This window comes from Aphidius gifuensis, linkage group LG5 (assembly GCF_014905175.1).
Source record: "Aphidius gifuensis isolate YNYX2018 linkage group LG5, ASM1490517v1, whole genome shotgun sequence".
Taxonomy (NCBI): domain Eukaryota; kingdom Metazoa; phylum Arthropoda; class Insecta; order Hymenoptera; family Braconidae; genus Aphidius; species Aphidius gifuensis.
Genome location: NC_057792.1, coordinates 18,143,166 through 18,156,224, shown reverse-complemented (window position 1 = coordinate 18,156,224; position 13,059 = coordinate 18,143,166). Strand labels below are relative to the sequence as shown.

The following is a 13,059-nucleotide window of genomic DNA, read 5'->3' as shown; positions in this document are numbered from 1 at the left end:
CGATGTATGACTGTATGTATTTTTTTTTTTTTTTTTTTTTTGCAACATTATTTGAGTTGCTTTGTTTTTCAGCACGACCTCGTCAGCATACACCAGCTGGAAACACCAATGACGAAAACAACGGTATTGGAGTATCTTAAAATATTAAGTGCACATATACCAGCATATATTGTACATGTACACGTTATATTCTATTTTATATATTGCACTTTTTTATATACGTGTTATGTATTTTTATATACATGTACGTATAATAACACTTTCCTTAATCATTTGATGAATGACGAATTGAGTTAGAAAAAGAAACAAAAAAAAATATATAACAAAACAAAATTATGAGTAACTCATTAAAAATATTATTTTATATATAGTGTACTTTGGATCTTCTTTATGTTTGATAAATATATACAGTTAAGGGCATTATCTTTTTTATATTTTATAAATAAACAAATTGAAATAAAGAGAAATAAAATAACTACGCATATTAAATTATGACAAATTTTTTTTTCCAGATTATTTAAAATTTAGTAGTTTAATTATGAGAATTTTTTTTTTACTATGAATGAAGCTTGTGTACTATGGAATTTGAATGAAATATTAATCGATAAGTCATCAAGAGAAATAGTAATGTCTTTTGTCAAGTATGGATCATAAAAAAACATGATGATTAGTTTAATAATTAATAATATTTTTTTGTGATATTGATAATAATTTGTAATTTATTTCTAAATCTATTAATATATTTTTTAGTCAGTATATAATTATAGTCCGATTATGGAAATGAAGGTGAATCCAGAAAATATTCCCTCACTCCAATACAAATGTATAATGAGGTAAGCAGGCTTGCATTTTTTTGAATGTCATTTTTTGTATCCAGCTCTTGTCATATGTATACTTACTGTTTTTGTAAACATTTACATTGGATATATAACGATATATCTGAATGTGTATGTAGTCCCGGAAGAATTTCCCTCTTGGTTTTTTTTTGAAGAGGGGAAAGCTTCAGATCTCTATCAATTGTGCTGGTATTTTATATATCAGTAAGTTGGCCTCATAGGAAAACATTCGAAAAAAAAATATATAAATATATATTCAGCTGAGTATTATACGTAACTATAGTGTTGCACAGATGATGACGTTGATAGTTCACAGAGTCAAGTGTAGAAGCGCCACCAGTCTAGCATACAAACTACTGTGTGTGTGCACTATGTACAAAATTTAATGTATACGTTCTCTATTCTGTTAATGTGACTATCTTTCACAAGAAATCTACGTAATATTCTAGTCAATTTGAGTATTTATGTTATGCTATAGAATGAGTAGAAGTTCATGTCTGACGTTTAACATGACAGGAGAAATAAACAACAAATAAAAACTTTAATTTCATTTTATTAACTTAACTATTTTTTTTTATAAGTAAATTATAATTTAAATTAATTTTTCTTACAATTAGATATTAAACATTTAAAAAAAAAATAATAAATAATTAGTGATCCCGGTTGGAGTCGAACCAACGATCGTTGCTCTCCGAACCAATTTTCTTGACTCTATGACTAATAGAGACGACCCTATTTTTTTCGCATATGATTCTTAAAGTTATTAAATAAATAATTCTTTAATTAACTTATTTTTTTGGTTTTTATTTAAAACAGAACATTTTTTTGAATTATAAATTAATTTTAAAATTTTTTTCAGCTTGTTTTATATTAATTATAATTAACAGTCTTTTTTATTGTCATGATTTTAATTAATAAGCTTTTTCGTTTTACCAACAACTTGATTTTGTAATCGTTGTATATATTCAACTTCTTCATATCGTTCTATAGCCGAGTAGGCTTCTTCAGCTGCACTTATTTCATTTTTTTCGCTAGCTCCAATAGCCAGACATGTCCATAAAAGTTCATTCTGTACAATTCTACAAAGTGATAATGCTTTTTGCCATTTTCCCGAAGTAACATACTGATGAAAGCTCATAAAAAATGTATAGCATGCAGTTGAAACCAAAGCACCATCACTTCTTCTAATTGTCACTATTCCATTATGAACACGTACTATACTTGGTTGTTTTCCAAATTCACTATAAAAAATTAAAATTTGTCTGCTAAGTAATTCTAAAATTAAATTTTTATAGATTAACTTACTTAATTTCTTTATCTACACGTGTGCTTTGAATTGTTTTTTTATTATTAAAACGAATGCAACTTGGCCATAGCCAAATTGATAAAGTAGCGTCTTGAATAGCTACTAAAACATGGGCATCTGTTGCCCATGCAATACTCTGTGCCATGGATGCTACGAATTATGCAAAAATTATATTATAATTCAAATAATCTATGCATATTTTAATTATTTTATTCATACCTATTTTTCGAACACGTTCAAATCCATTAAATCCAGTTGTCAATAAATATAAATCAGAATTTGTATCAATCATAGCGACTTGATGTAAATTTTGATCGATTATTGTACTAACTGTGATTTCAACAATATTTTTTGAATGAACATATTGTTGTGATCTTAATACTGGTTTGTTACTTGATAGCTCAAGTATGTGTAGTACTGAAAAAAATTATTTACATTTTACACAAAAAAAATTACCCAAGTAATTAAGAAAGTTGATCCAGCAAGTGACTGTTAATCAAGGTGATTTAGTTTGATTAAATCTGTTATGTATTTTAAAAAATTAATTTAAATAATTTCGTAAATTTTAAATGAATGTTATTGACTTACTTTTTTTGTCAGTCTGATCCTGAACAAATAGTGCACTTGAGCACAAGGCAATACATGATATGTTCAATGAATCTTGAAGCATTCCTTTCCATTTTGGAACAGTTACACGTCGGCCCTGATAATTGTAAAGAGTTAAATTGTTCCATTCGATTAATAGAAAGTGTCTACAATAGGAATAAAAATAAAAAACAACATTTTATAAATAAAAAATAATAAAAAATGTAGTTTAATTATTTTAAACATACTTGTCTGCTAAAATAATAGCTGTAATTTCTATATTTTTTAGGCTAAAAATAACTGGTGTATTCCAATTTGTTGATGAATAAATATGACATTGACTTGGTGTTACTACAACAAGATGATCATATGCAAATTCAAAATGTAATACTTTATCTGATATTTCGAAACTTTCAGTGTGTTCACTTTTAACTTCAGTTATTTCGATTACTTTTCTACTGACAAGTGTAGCAATGTGATTGTTCCATTCCAAACTTCTACAATTTAAATTAAATTTATGTAAAGTTTTATGTAGTTTAAAATAAAAAAAAATTATTATCAATTACCGATCAATTAAATGAGCTGTAATAATGTATGAATTTCCACATGTCATTGCTAATTGTGTGCCATCATTTGACCATGCAATACTATTGATAGAACCACCATCAATTTTTTGCATCGAGTGGACCCACTGTAAAATTAAATAATGCAAAAAATAATATTATTATTAGTAAATTGCTTCACATGAAAATTAAGCTATTTAAAAGTCAATAAAAATCAGGGAGAGACAAAAAAATCATCCAAATATTTCTTGGAGAATATTCGAGTTAATAAATTTGATTTTTAAAATTTTTAATTGCTTTTTTATTGACTTATTTTGGTGAGTGTAAATTAAATGGATCGTTATTTTTAAAAAATACTTACACCAGCTTTATCACAAAGTTTAATTGTGTCATAAAATCCAACGACAAATGACATTCCATTTGGACACCAGCTAACAGCTGTTATCGGATACTCAACAACTCCACTGCTGAATAATTGATTACCATTACTATCCCAAAGTTTATATCGGCAATCTTCACCACCAGAAACTATCAATCCATTATTTTTATTCCATGATAATGTAAGCACTAGTCCATCATGTGCATACCACTTTTAAAAAATATTATAAATTTCATTTGTAATGATTTAAAAACAGCTTTTTTAAAAAATTTTTATAATTAATACCTTGATTGGTTTTGTTGTTGTATTTATTGATTGTAATATCAATTGTGTTCCTTGTGAATATAATACAGATGTACAATCTAGACTCCAACTTGCAGCTAAAATTGGCTGTGTTCCTCGTACAATTGTTGAACGTAAAATTCCACTTCTTGACCAAATTTTAATTGTTCCATCTTCACCAGCTGTTGATCATTAAAATTAAAATTGACACTATGATTTCCTCAAGACAAATTTAAATATTATTTAAAAATTTTACCAGTTAATAATGCTGAGCCATCAAAAACCCATTGACCAACTAGTATAGCACCTTTATGAGCATCAACAACTTTTTCGATTCTTCCATTTCTATTGACAAAATAAAATTTACCTGTAAAATATTATCAAGATTATTTAAGCTATTTTTGTTAATAATTTTTTGACAAAATAAATTACCATCTGCTGATGTAATTAAAAGAACATCGAGTGATTGACTTTTAATATTTGGAGATAATGCTGATGGTGATAGAGGATGCCATTGTATATGAGTTGGATAAAATTCATTTGAAAATTGCACGGTTGTTGTGGATTGTACACTGCCACTTTTTAAACACCATTTTTTTAGAGCATGATTTTCTCTGTTTACAAATAAAATTACAATATTATATTGATGTCAAATGGTTGAAATAAAAACACATGTAATTACCCATAAGAATATATTTCTTCTGCTGAACTCCAAGCAATACAATTTATTTTTTCATTGGGCTCACTGTTGTTGCCACATTTTGATATTTTAAATTTCATAGTTTGTTAATTATTAAATACAAATTGAAATTAAAAAACTTAGTAGTTACACAAGATTAAGGTTAATAATAATATATTTTTTATTTAGAATAATAATTGGACAATTAATTCATGCTACTTTAAATTGTTTGTTTTGTTTGTGTATTGGTTACTTTGGAAACGGAATGGTGCCTTGCTTATGCGCAACAAGAAAGTCAAGTTATCAATACTCCATTTGTCAAAATTAACATTAAACTAATCTCATTAATTAAATAAACATTTGCATTGATATTTATTTAGATAATTAAATTTATATAAAATTTCTATTGATTTATTTCGAAATGTTAAATAATACATTTAAAAATTTCTACAGTACCAACAGAACGAAAAAAAAATTCGTGTTATTTTTTTTTTTTAAATATAATAATTGACGTCTTAAAATTTAATTACAAAATGATAAAATTTTTATTACAAAATATTTATAATAACGGATAAAATGTTGAATAATAAAAAAATTATATTTTTAAATATGATTTATTTTTATACACATAATATATTTTTGATTAAAAAAAAAAATAAACAATAATACGTTAATCTTAATTTGTTAATAATTTATCAATTTTTAAATATTGATAGTATTTTATTTTAAAACGCATTAGTTCGGCAAGCTACCCGCTACTATTAACAGAATAGTTAATAAAAAAAAAAAAAAAATAAACTACCACTGATTTCCCTTTTTTTAAATATAATATATTTTCACAGTTATGTTATAACGTACATTATTAATATATTATGCTATCGCAAGTTCGGATATTTATTTTGGTATATATTATTGAAAAAAAAATAAAAAAAAAAATTATTGTGTTGCTGCAACGTTACTTTTATCAGCAGTTTGGATCACATCTTGTGGTACACTAGTACAGCCAAGTGCTCTTACAATTTTATCAGTAATTTCACGTCCATATTTTGAACCACGAAGATTTGTAATGACACTTGCATCTTGATTTTTATCATTTGACACAAAATTTGGTGGTAAACTCAATTTAATTTCAACAACAATTCCATTCTCTACTTCTAAACTCAATTTTAATGAATGAAACCAAGAAGTATTTTTTGAATCAACTGGAAATTTTAATAAACGTGTTATTGTAAATTTTGGAGTTTTTCCATAATTCCATTGCCAAGATTTGTATTTTTTTTCAAGTGTTTCTAAACCTGTAAAAATTAAAAAAAATTAATTTAATATTAATATTATTTTTTGTTTTTTAAATTTTATATTTTATTTTTATTATTTCAAGGTCATTGAATATGAACTCAATAAATTATTCATAAACAAATAATATGAATTATAAACAAAAAATTGCTTCCTATGCACAATTTATATTTGTTTTTTAAACAAAGAATTGTTTTTTTTTTTTTTTATTTGATTCTTCGTCATGGAATTTTTTTTCTTATCAATGTATAATTAAAATAATTTTATTGTTTATTTAATTTATTCACCTGGAAACCAATCCTCACTAGGATTAATCATTTGAAAACCTTGTTGTTTTTGAGTCGGCATTGTTCCACCATTTTCTGATTTTATTGAACTCGTTCGAAGATACTCCCATCCTATGGCACTGACAAGAATGTCACGATTGATATTTCGATTAACATCATACAAATTGCTCAATGGTGATGCTGTCGACTTTGTTGTATTATTCTAAAATTAAAAAAAAATATCAAAAATAAAAATACGCTTTTGAAATTCAATTCAAAATTTAAGGTAAAAAAAAAACCTCCTGGTAAAAATATTACTTTGTATTACTCAATAATTATTTAAACCTTGATTGTACCAATTTCGAAAAGAGCCAATAAAAAATACAAAATAATAATTACGAAATAATGAAAAACAAATCAATCGAGAACAATACAAAATACCTTTACCAGTTTATTCAAAAAAAAAAAAAAACTAAACCTTATTTTTTTCAAAAGTTGATCCTTGATTAATATTATCATTATTAACACGAATAGAACAATGATGATAAGCATTTGCTTGTCCAATTTTAAGTGCAGAGCATAATATATTAAAATTTCCAGAATTAACATTATCATCATAATAAATACCAAATTTTTTATACAAAGCATTTGATATTATTTCAATATTATTATGTTTATCATAGCATGTATTTGGTGTAAAAAAAGACATATTTAAATTTTCATTATTATGATAAACAGTTTTACCATCAGTATTACGTCTGACAATATTCATTTCATTATCATCATAAGTTTGACAATTAGCATCTAACCATGGATTATTATTTTTTCCAATTTCAATTGATAAATTATTTTTCCATAATAATAAAATATGATTATTTGTAAAATTTGAATAACGATAAAGCCAATCAACAAGTGCCAAGTTTTTATATATATTATTTGATTGTGATATGAAAACAGTTTTTTTTAAATTATCATTATTAGCTCTATCATTATTGAACATTGATCGGTTATTTTTAATTGCCTTAGTATTGATTATTGACAATATTTTTTGTTTGTTTCCAATGATATTTTTACTCATCAAATACATTTTTAATTTGATTAAAATTATAATCCAATTTATACAGAATTTATTACACAAACATTCAATTTTTTTTTTTTTTTCCAATACACATTCACACTTTCATGCAGACAAACGCGCCCGTACAAACACAGACTTCACAGCTGCAAGTTTTTCACACTTATTACGTCGATATTTAAAAATATATATCAGCCTTATTTCTTTTATCACCGATAAGTCCTTTATTTTTTTTTTAAATAGTTTTTTTTTAATAATAGCTAAAAATGGATAGCATCAAAAGACAAAAAAATAGAGTGATCAATGAAAATTAAACAAAAAAATAAATAAAAAGATGATTTTTAAAAAAATGTCATTTATGCCCTTATAAGTTTTTCAATGGATTATTTTAAAAACGTCACACTGGCTGGAAGTTATTGAGATGAGATAGTCATGAAGAGCAATTGTTTGGTGCAACCACTTCCAGGTTTGATCCAATGTGTTGATACGGTATCGGATACCCAAACAATCTCGGCAATCTTTTTGCATTCCTTTGCGTGCTGACAGATTGAAAATTAAATAATACACTTTTTAAATATAAATAATTTATTTATTTTTTTTTTTTGTTTAAATATAGACACATATATTTTTAATTATACACTTGGAAAATTAAATTTTCTTTTGATTTTCTTTTTTCAATTACTATTTTTTTTTTTCAAATATATTTATTTATGATAGATTGAATATTCAATTGTAAGTTCATATTGGCATCGAGTGTCTTATTATATAGTCATGAATGCTAGCGAAATGGTGGGAATTGACAAGGCGAGGTTATCATGGTTCGCCAGACTCAAAGTACAGCTGATCTGCGCGTTGTAACCGCGCACTAAATCTTCGCCGGGGTCGCGTATAGAAATTATTACTACGTGGATATATTAAATTATCTTTTACATATTAATCGTGTTATATTTGATTAATAACGAACTAAATATTCCAAGCGTTAATAATTGAAAAGAGAAAAAAAATTATTACTCTTTCTAAACATTTTAATGTCTTTCGCAAAGTTTACATAGCTGCGGAAATTTTTTTCATTCGATTTTGAATTGATCCAACTGATGAATAGGCTTTTTTTTATTTCTTTTATATGTATAAAGAAATGAAATAAAACTCAATTAAAAATACGTGTGGTTTGTACTTGTTGAAATTGGCTATTTTTTATTTTTTTTTATAAAAAGCTCCATCCCACGAGTAGACCAATCGATCCGGAATCGAATGAAATAAATTTTTCACTATGTATGAGATTTGTTTGGCTTTTTTTTTTTTTTAATTTTTGCCATCACGGTCTGTAAAACGTGCAGGGGAGCAGTATCAGTATACAAGATAAAATATATCACAGACCGTGATGACAAAAAAAGAAAAAAAAAATTACAAATTGATCTAGACGTCTGCTGATAGACGCATATTTAACTAATTTTTTTTCGCAACGAGTCAATTAAGATCAAGCTTTTTTTTTAAAATAAATTTCAAAAACTGAAACAACAATTGCTAATTAATAATCGAACTTTCTATATTTGTTTACAGATAGACATTTATTGCTTTAATTGTTGTTTTTATTTTCGCAATGATTTTTTTTTTTCTAGTATTTATAGAATATGCCAGTAAATAAATTTTAATAATCAAACTTTTAATTACAAAAACAAAAAGAAACATTATGTATTTTTAATTATTATTTTTTTTTTAATTAATCAAAAACAATTCATTTGTAAGCGGTCTGCAATACGTATACCATTGCGCGCTGAGTCCTACATTTTTAGAAGTTTGAACAAAGATTCGAAGACAGGTACGCCAATGAGTTGGCTACTAAATTTTTATCCTGTACTTACTATGCTTTCAAGAGTACTCATACTGTTGTCATTACTCAGTACTCATAACCTATAAATATTACTAAATATTACGCAAATTGACTCTGAACTTTCGTGAATCTAAAGTCTTTAATATTTTCTATAAATTATTCTAATATAAATTCTAGAACAATTTTTGTATTCAAATAATAGTGTGTGTGTAATTTTTTCTCCCGCCCATTTATCAAAATAATTCATTCGAGTAATAAGTAATTTATTGATATCGTTTTTTTCTAAACCATGTTCAACAACAGCTAAGATTTTATGTTAAATAAAAGTTTGTTTTTTCTTTTCAAATAGTTTATCCACTTCATCTTCGAAATAGTGATCAATCTAATTTTTAAAATACAAATTATTTCGCCAAAATTCAGCTATGTTGGAAGCTAGTACATCAACAATCAATCTGTGCTTAGAAAAAATGGTACAATGTTTTTTTAAAAAACAACCTTTGACTTGATAATTAAATTTATAAAACATATTACGTATTTTTTATATTTCTAATCTTCAATTTTGATTAACTGTGTGATTACAGATAGTGTGTTCATTAAAAACTAGCCCAACATCAATAGCAATTAGAATTAGTCAAAAAAATAATTGTATTGAGGTTATTGACAATGGACGGGGACTATCATTGTTAGAGCTGGAAAATTTAGATGGACAATGCTCAAAAAATTGCAAAAATAAATTTATGGATAACTTTTTTGAGTCATTCAAATTAATACGAGCGATTACTTCTGGAGTAACTATCATGACAAAGCAATCAAACTCAGATTCATACATAAAAGTATAAATCAATTGGATTTATTAAAAAAAAAAAACAAATGATTGTTACTTTCAAATTGTTTAAAAATTAATTGGTAATTATTTGTAATTATTGTGTTCAGGTCTTCGGGGATAACACGTCTTCTGCGATGAAAATTATTGATAGGCCAACTCATGGTATGACAGTGATCGTAAAAGATTCAAAAATATTTATCCACGAAAAACTACAAATTAAAAAATTAAAAATTTCACTGGCACTGTTGGCTTTAAATCGTTCTGAGGTAATTTTTTTTCAAACGTGAATACTGGCTTGTAAAATTTTTATAAATAATTATTTTTTTTTTTTTTTTTCGAAAGATTTCTTTTTCCGTTTACGACAAGGATTTAAATGAGACAATATTTGGAATTGAAAAATACAAAAAGTCATCAGAATTATTAAAAATTATTTTAAAAAATGAATTTGATGTAGAGAAATATCATTTTTTCGAAAATAAATTATCTGGTGGAACAAAAATTAAAGGATATGTTGCGAATGATCATACCATCGCTAAAATTCAAAAGTTTTTTTTTAATGATGAATTATTAAATTCATTTTCTATTGCTAAAATCATACATAATATTTTACCGATTATTAAAAAATCTCTTGGACATGAAAATTCATTAAATTGTAATTTCGAAAATATTTCTTTTATAATTTATATCGATTGCTTTTCGAAATGTAAATTGTCAGAGATATTTAATACTTTCGAAGAAGCTAGTAAAGAAAAAAATTTGAAGTTACTTCAGCCTTGTCTTGCTGAAGCTTTTGATGTAAAATTGAAACTTCGAGGTGGCAAAAGAAACATGAAAGCCAATAAAAAGTCAGCGATATTTGTAAAAAAATCAAGCATCACACGAAAAAGAATTTTTAAATATTCAAAATACTGTTCAGTCGATTATTTGATAAATAAACCGGGCATTATAAATGAAATCGAAGCACGCGAGAGTGTTGATACAAAATCTAGTGTAAAATATCATCCACCTGTATTATCAAATTTACCCTTGAAAACATCAACGGAAAAAATTCCCCAACTATTTTTGGAAAAGATCAAGTATGAATACTCGAAAGACTCTTCAATTAATCCAGCTAATTATTCGGTAAATAAACCAGATACAATACAAAATGAAATTACATCAAATAAAAGTGATAATATTAAAAATGAAATTACATCAATTAAAAGTGTAGATAAAAAATATTATAAAGCTGCATCACCAAGTGTATCTTTAAAAATACCAATGAAAAAAATTCACCCAGAATTTATAGCAAACAAAAAATTTTGTTCATTTATTGAAAAAAAATCAGATTATTTTTTTTATAATTCAAAAAACCCAACAAATGTTTTAAAAAATAATTCATTTTTGTATAAAAAAAATTATAGTTTTCTTCCATCAAAATTAACTCGTGTTTTACATGGTGCAACACCAATTTTGACGAATCATTTGCTAATTGCTGACTCAAATAAAAAACATCAAAATAAAATTAATTTACAAGGTATAAAACTATTTTTTATTTTTGAAAAAAGATTAATAATAAATACGAAAATTAATTTTTAGGAGCAATGTTAGATAAGATTAGACGTAATGATCAAAAGGTCCGTCCATGTGAGCCAAAATCTAAAATGTGTGAAATGACGTTGACAAATTCTTTGCTCAACAACATAAAGGTATTTTGATGTTAAATTTATTAAAAAAAAAAAAAACATAATGACATTTTTTTTCGTAGATTTTAAATCAAGTTGATTTGGGATTTATCACAGCAATAACTGAATTGAATGATACACTATTTGTGATTCTTATTGATCAACATGCAATGGATGAAAGAATTCGCTATGAAAGTCTTCTTCGAGGTAAAAAATATTTCAAGCTTTTATACAGATTTAAAGTGTATTTGATTCAACTTGACTAGACACAAAAAAAAGGAGATGTAAATATTTTTTTAGACATGATAAAACAATATTTATTTATCTATTTTTTAACTTGAATAATATTTTATTTTTGTTTGCACTTGATGACTTGTGGCTGTTCGAACTGTTGGCTCTCAACAAAGATAAAAAAAATATTAATACTAAACATTATACTAATCGTAATATTTTTTATAGATTACAGAAATTCTAAAAATATCTTCAAATCAATGCGTCTCAATCGACCAATTGAAATTTCGAAAGTTTCTCTTTCAATTGTTAGCTTAGTTGTGAACAACAGATCACAACTTTTTGATTATGGAATAAATGCTGTCAAAAAAAATGACTGTACAATAATTATATCAACAATACCAAAGTGTCTTGGTCGAATTAGAAATATTGAGAATTTAACAAGACATTTGGAGAATTTACTCAACGAAATTTCAGAGTTTGTAGTTAAAGATGTTAATGTTACAACAATACCCATTACTATTCATAATGCAATAGCATCAGAGGCATGTCATGGTAATTAATTTAACATTAAATATAATTATTAATTTTTAAATACATTATTTTCTCAATATAATTATTGAGCTTGAGAAAAAGTAAGAGACTTTCGCAGTCAAGTCTTTGAGACAATCGTTCGGCTAGTTCGTAGGTTCAAGTCTCATCGAAATCATTTTTTAATTTTTCTTTTTAAATAAAATTATAATATGCATAAAAGTTACGTTAAAAATATATTTCTCCAGAGAGAACCAAGTAAATTAATTTTGATAATTAAAAGCTCATATTAATTTTTATTTTGTAGGTGCTATTAAATTTGGTGACACTTTGGATTTGGCCACATCTCAAGCATTGATAAATCAATGGATTTTAACTGACATGCCAAATCGATGTGCTCATGGACGTCCAGTAATTATTCCTCTTATGCAAGTAAATTTATAAAGATTACTATGTAAATTTTGCATAATTAATCAAGTTAAAAATTATAAATTGTATGTCACATAATGAGGAAGAAGAGTAAATTAATCATTTAAAGGAAAATATATATTATTAAACTCTATGCTCATGGAGCTTTGTCAATGATGACGTATTAATTTTTATCATTAAATTAATATGAATTGTTCATCTAGACTTGCCTTCGTCACAGATTATACCAAAGTTTTCATAAACTCTAGTTAAAGTAAGTTAAAAATACTCAAACGCAATAAAA

General features: G+C 25.5%; 5 protein-coding genes across 6 annotated transcripts in view; 3 read left to right on the top strand and 2 right to left on the bottom strand.

The window, feature by feature from the left end:
• LOC122858081 (inactivation-no-after-potential D protein) overlaps positions 1 to 13,059 on the top strand; it is a 42,688-nt gene that overhangs the window by 18,111 nt on the left and 11,518 nt on the right. Inside the window, exon 1 of one of the 2 annotated variants that reach the window (XM_044160757.1) lies at positions 12,866 to 13,029. The exons of the other annotated variant lie outside the window; for it this stretch is intronic. The gene's annotated coding sequence lies outside the window, so the exon portion shown is untranslated. Of the gene's footprint in view, positions 1 to 12,865; positions 13,030 to 13,059 lie in introns of those variants that run through there. 2 annotated transcript variants of the gene reach the window in all.
• Positions 1,624 to 4,929, bottom strand: LOC122858085 (intraflagellar transport protein 80 homolog). The gene is made up of 11 exons (XM_044160762.1): positions 4,634 to 4,929; positions 4,384 to 4,565; positions 4,208 to 4,318; positions 3,955 to 4,133; positions 3,652 to 3,879; positions 3,294 to 3,418; positions 2,976 to 3,224; positions 2,731 to 2,894; positions 2,362 to 2,559; positions 2,142 to 2,292; positions 1,624 to 2,077 (listed from the first exon to the last, which is right to left on the bottom strand). Exons 1-11 carry the CDS (start codon positions 4,729 to 4,731, stop codon positions 1,744 to 1,746), a joined length of 2,019 nt encoding a protein of 672 aa, XP_044016697.1. The 5' UTR covers positions 4,732 to 4,929; the 3' UTR covers positions 1,624 to 1,743.
• LOC122858140 (lipoyltransferase 1, mitochondrial-like) lies at positions 5,420 to 8,001 on the bottom strand. The gene is made up of 3 exons (XM_044160853.1): positions 6,668 to 8,001; positions 6,211 to 6,412; positions 5,420 to 5,925 (listed from the first exon to the last, which is right to left on the bottom strand). The coding sequence occupies exons 1-3, from the start codon at positions 7,274 to 7,276 to the stop codon at positions 5,567 to 5,569; spliced, it is 1,170 nt and encodes a 389-aa protein (XP_044016788.1). The 5' UTR covers positions 7,277 to 8,001; the 3' UTR covers positions 5,420 to 5,566.
• Positions 9,518 to 11,209, top strand: LOC122856525. Its single transcript, XM_044158200.1, has 5 exons — positions 9,518 to 9,565; positions 9,677 to 9,928; positions 10,029 to 10,187; positions 10,264 to 11,163; positions 11,201 to 11,209. Exons 1-5 carry the CDS (start codon positions 9,518 to 9,520, stop codon positions 11,207 to 11,209), a joined length of 1,368 nt encoding a protein of 455 aa, XP_044014135.1.
• On the top strand, positions 11,303 to 12,797 carry LOC122858200 (DNA mismatch repair protein Mlh3-like). Its single transcript, XM_044160938.1, has 5 exons — positions 11,303 to 11,437; positions 11,500 to 11,609; positions 11,669 to 11,792; positions 12,045 to 12,371; positions 12,655 to 12,797. Exons 2-5 carry the CDS (start codon positions 11,505 to 11,507, stop codon positions 12,789 to 12,791), a joined length of 693 nt encoding a protein of 230 aa, XP_044016873.1. The 5' UTR covers positions 11,303 to 11,437; positions 11,500 to 11,504; the 3' UTR covers positions 12,792 to 12,797.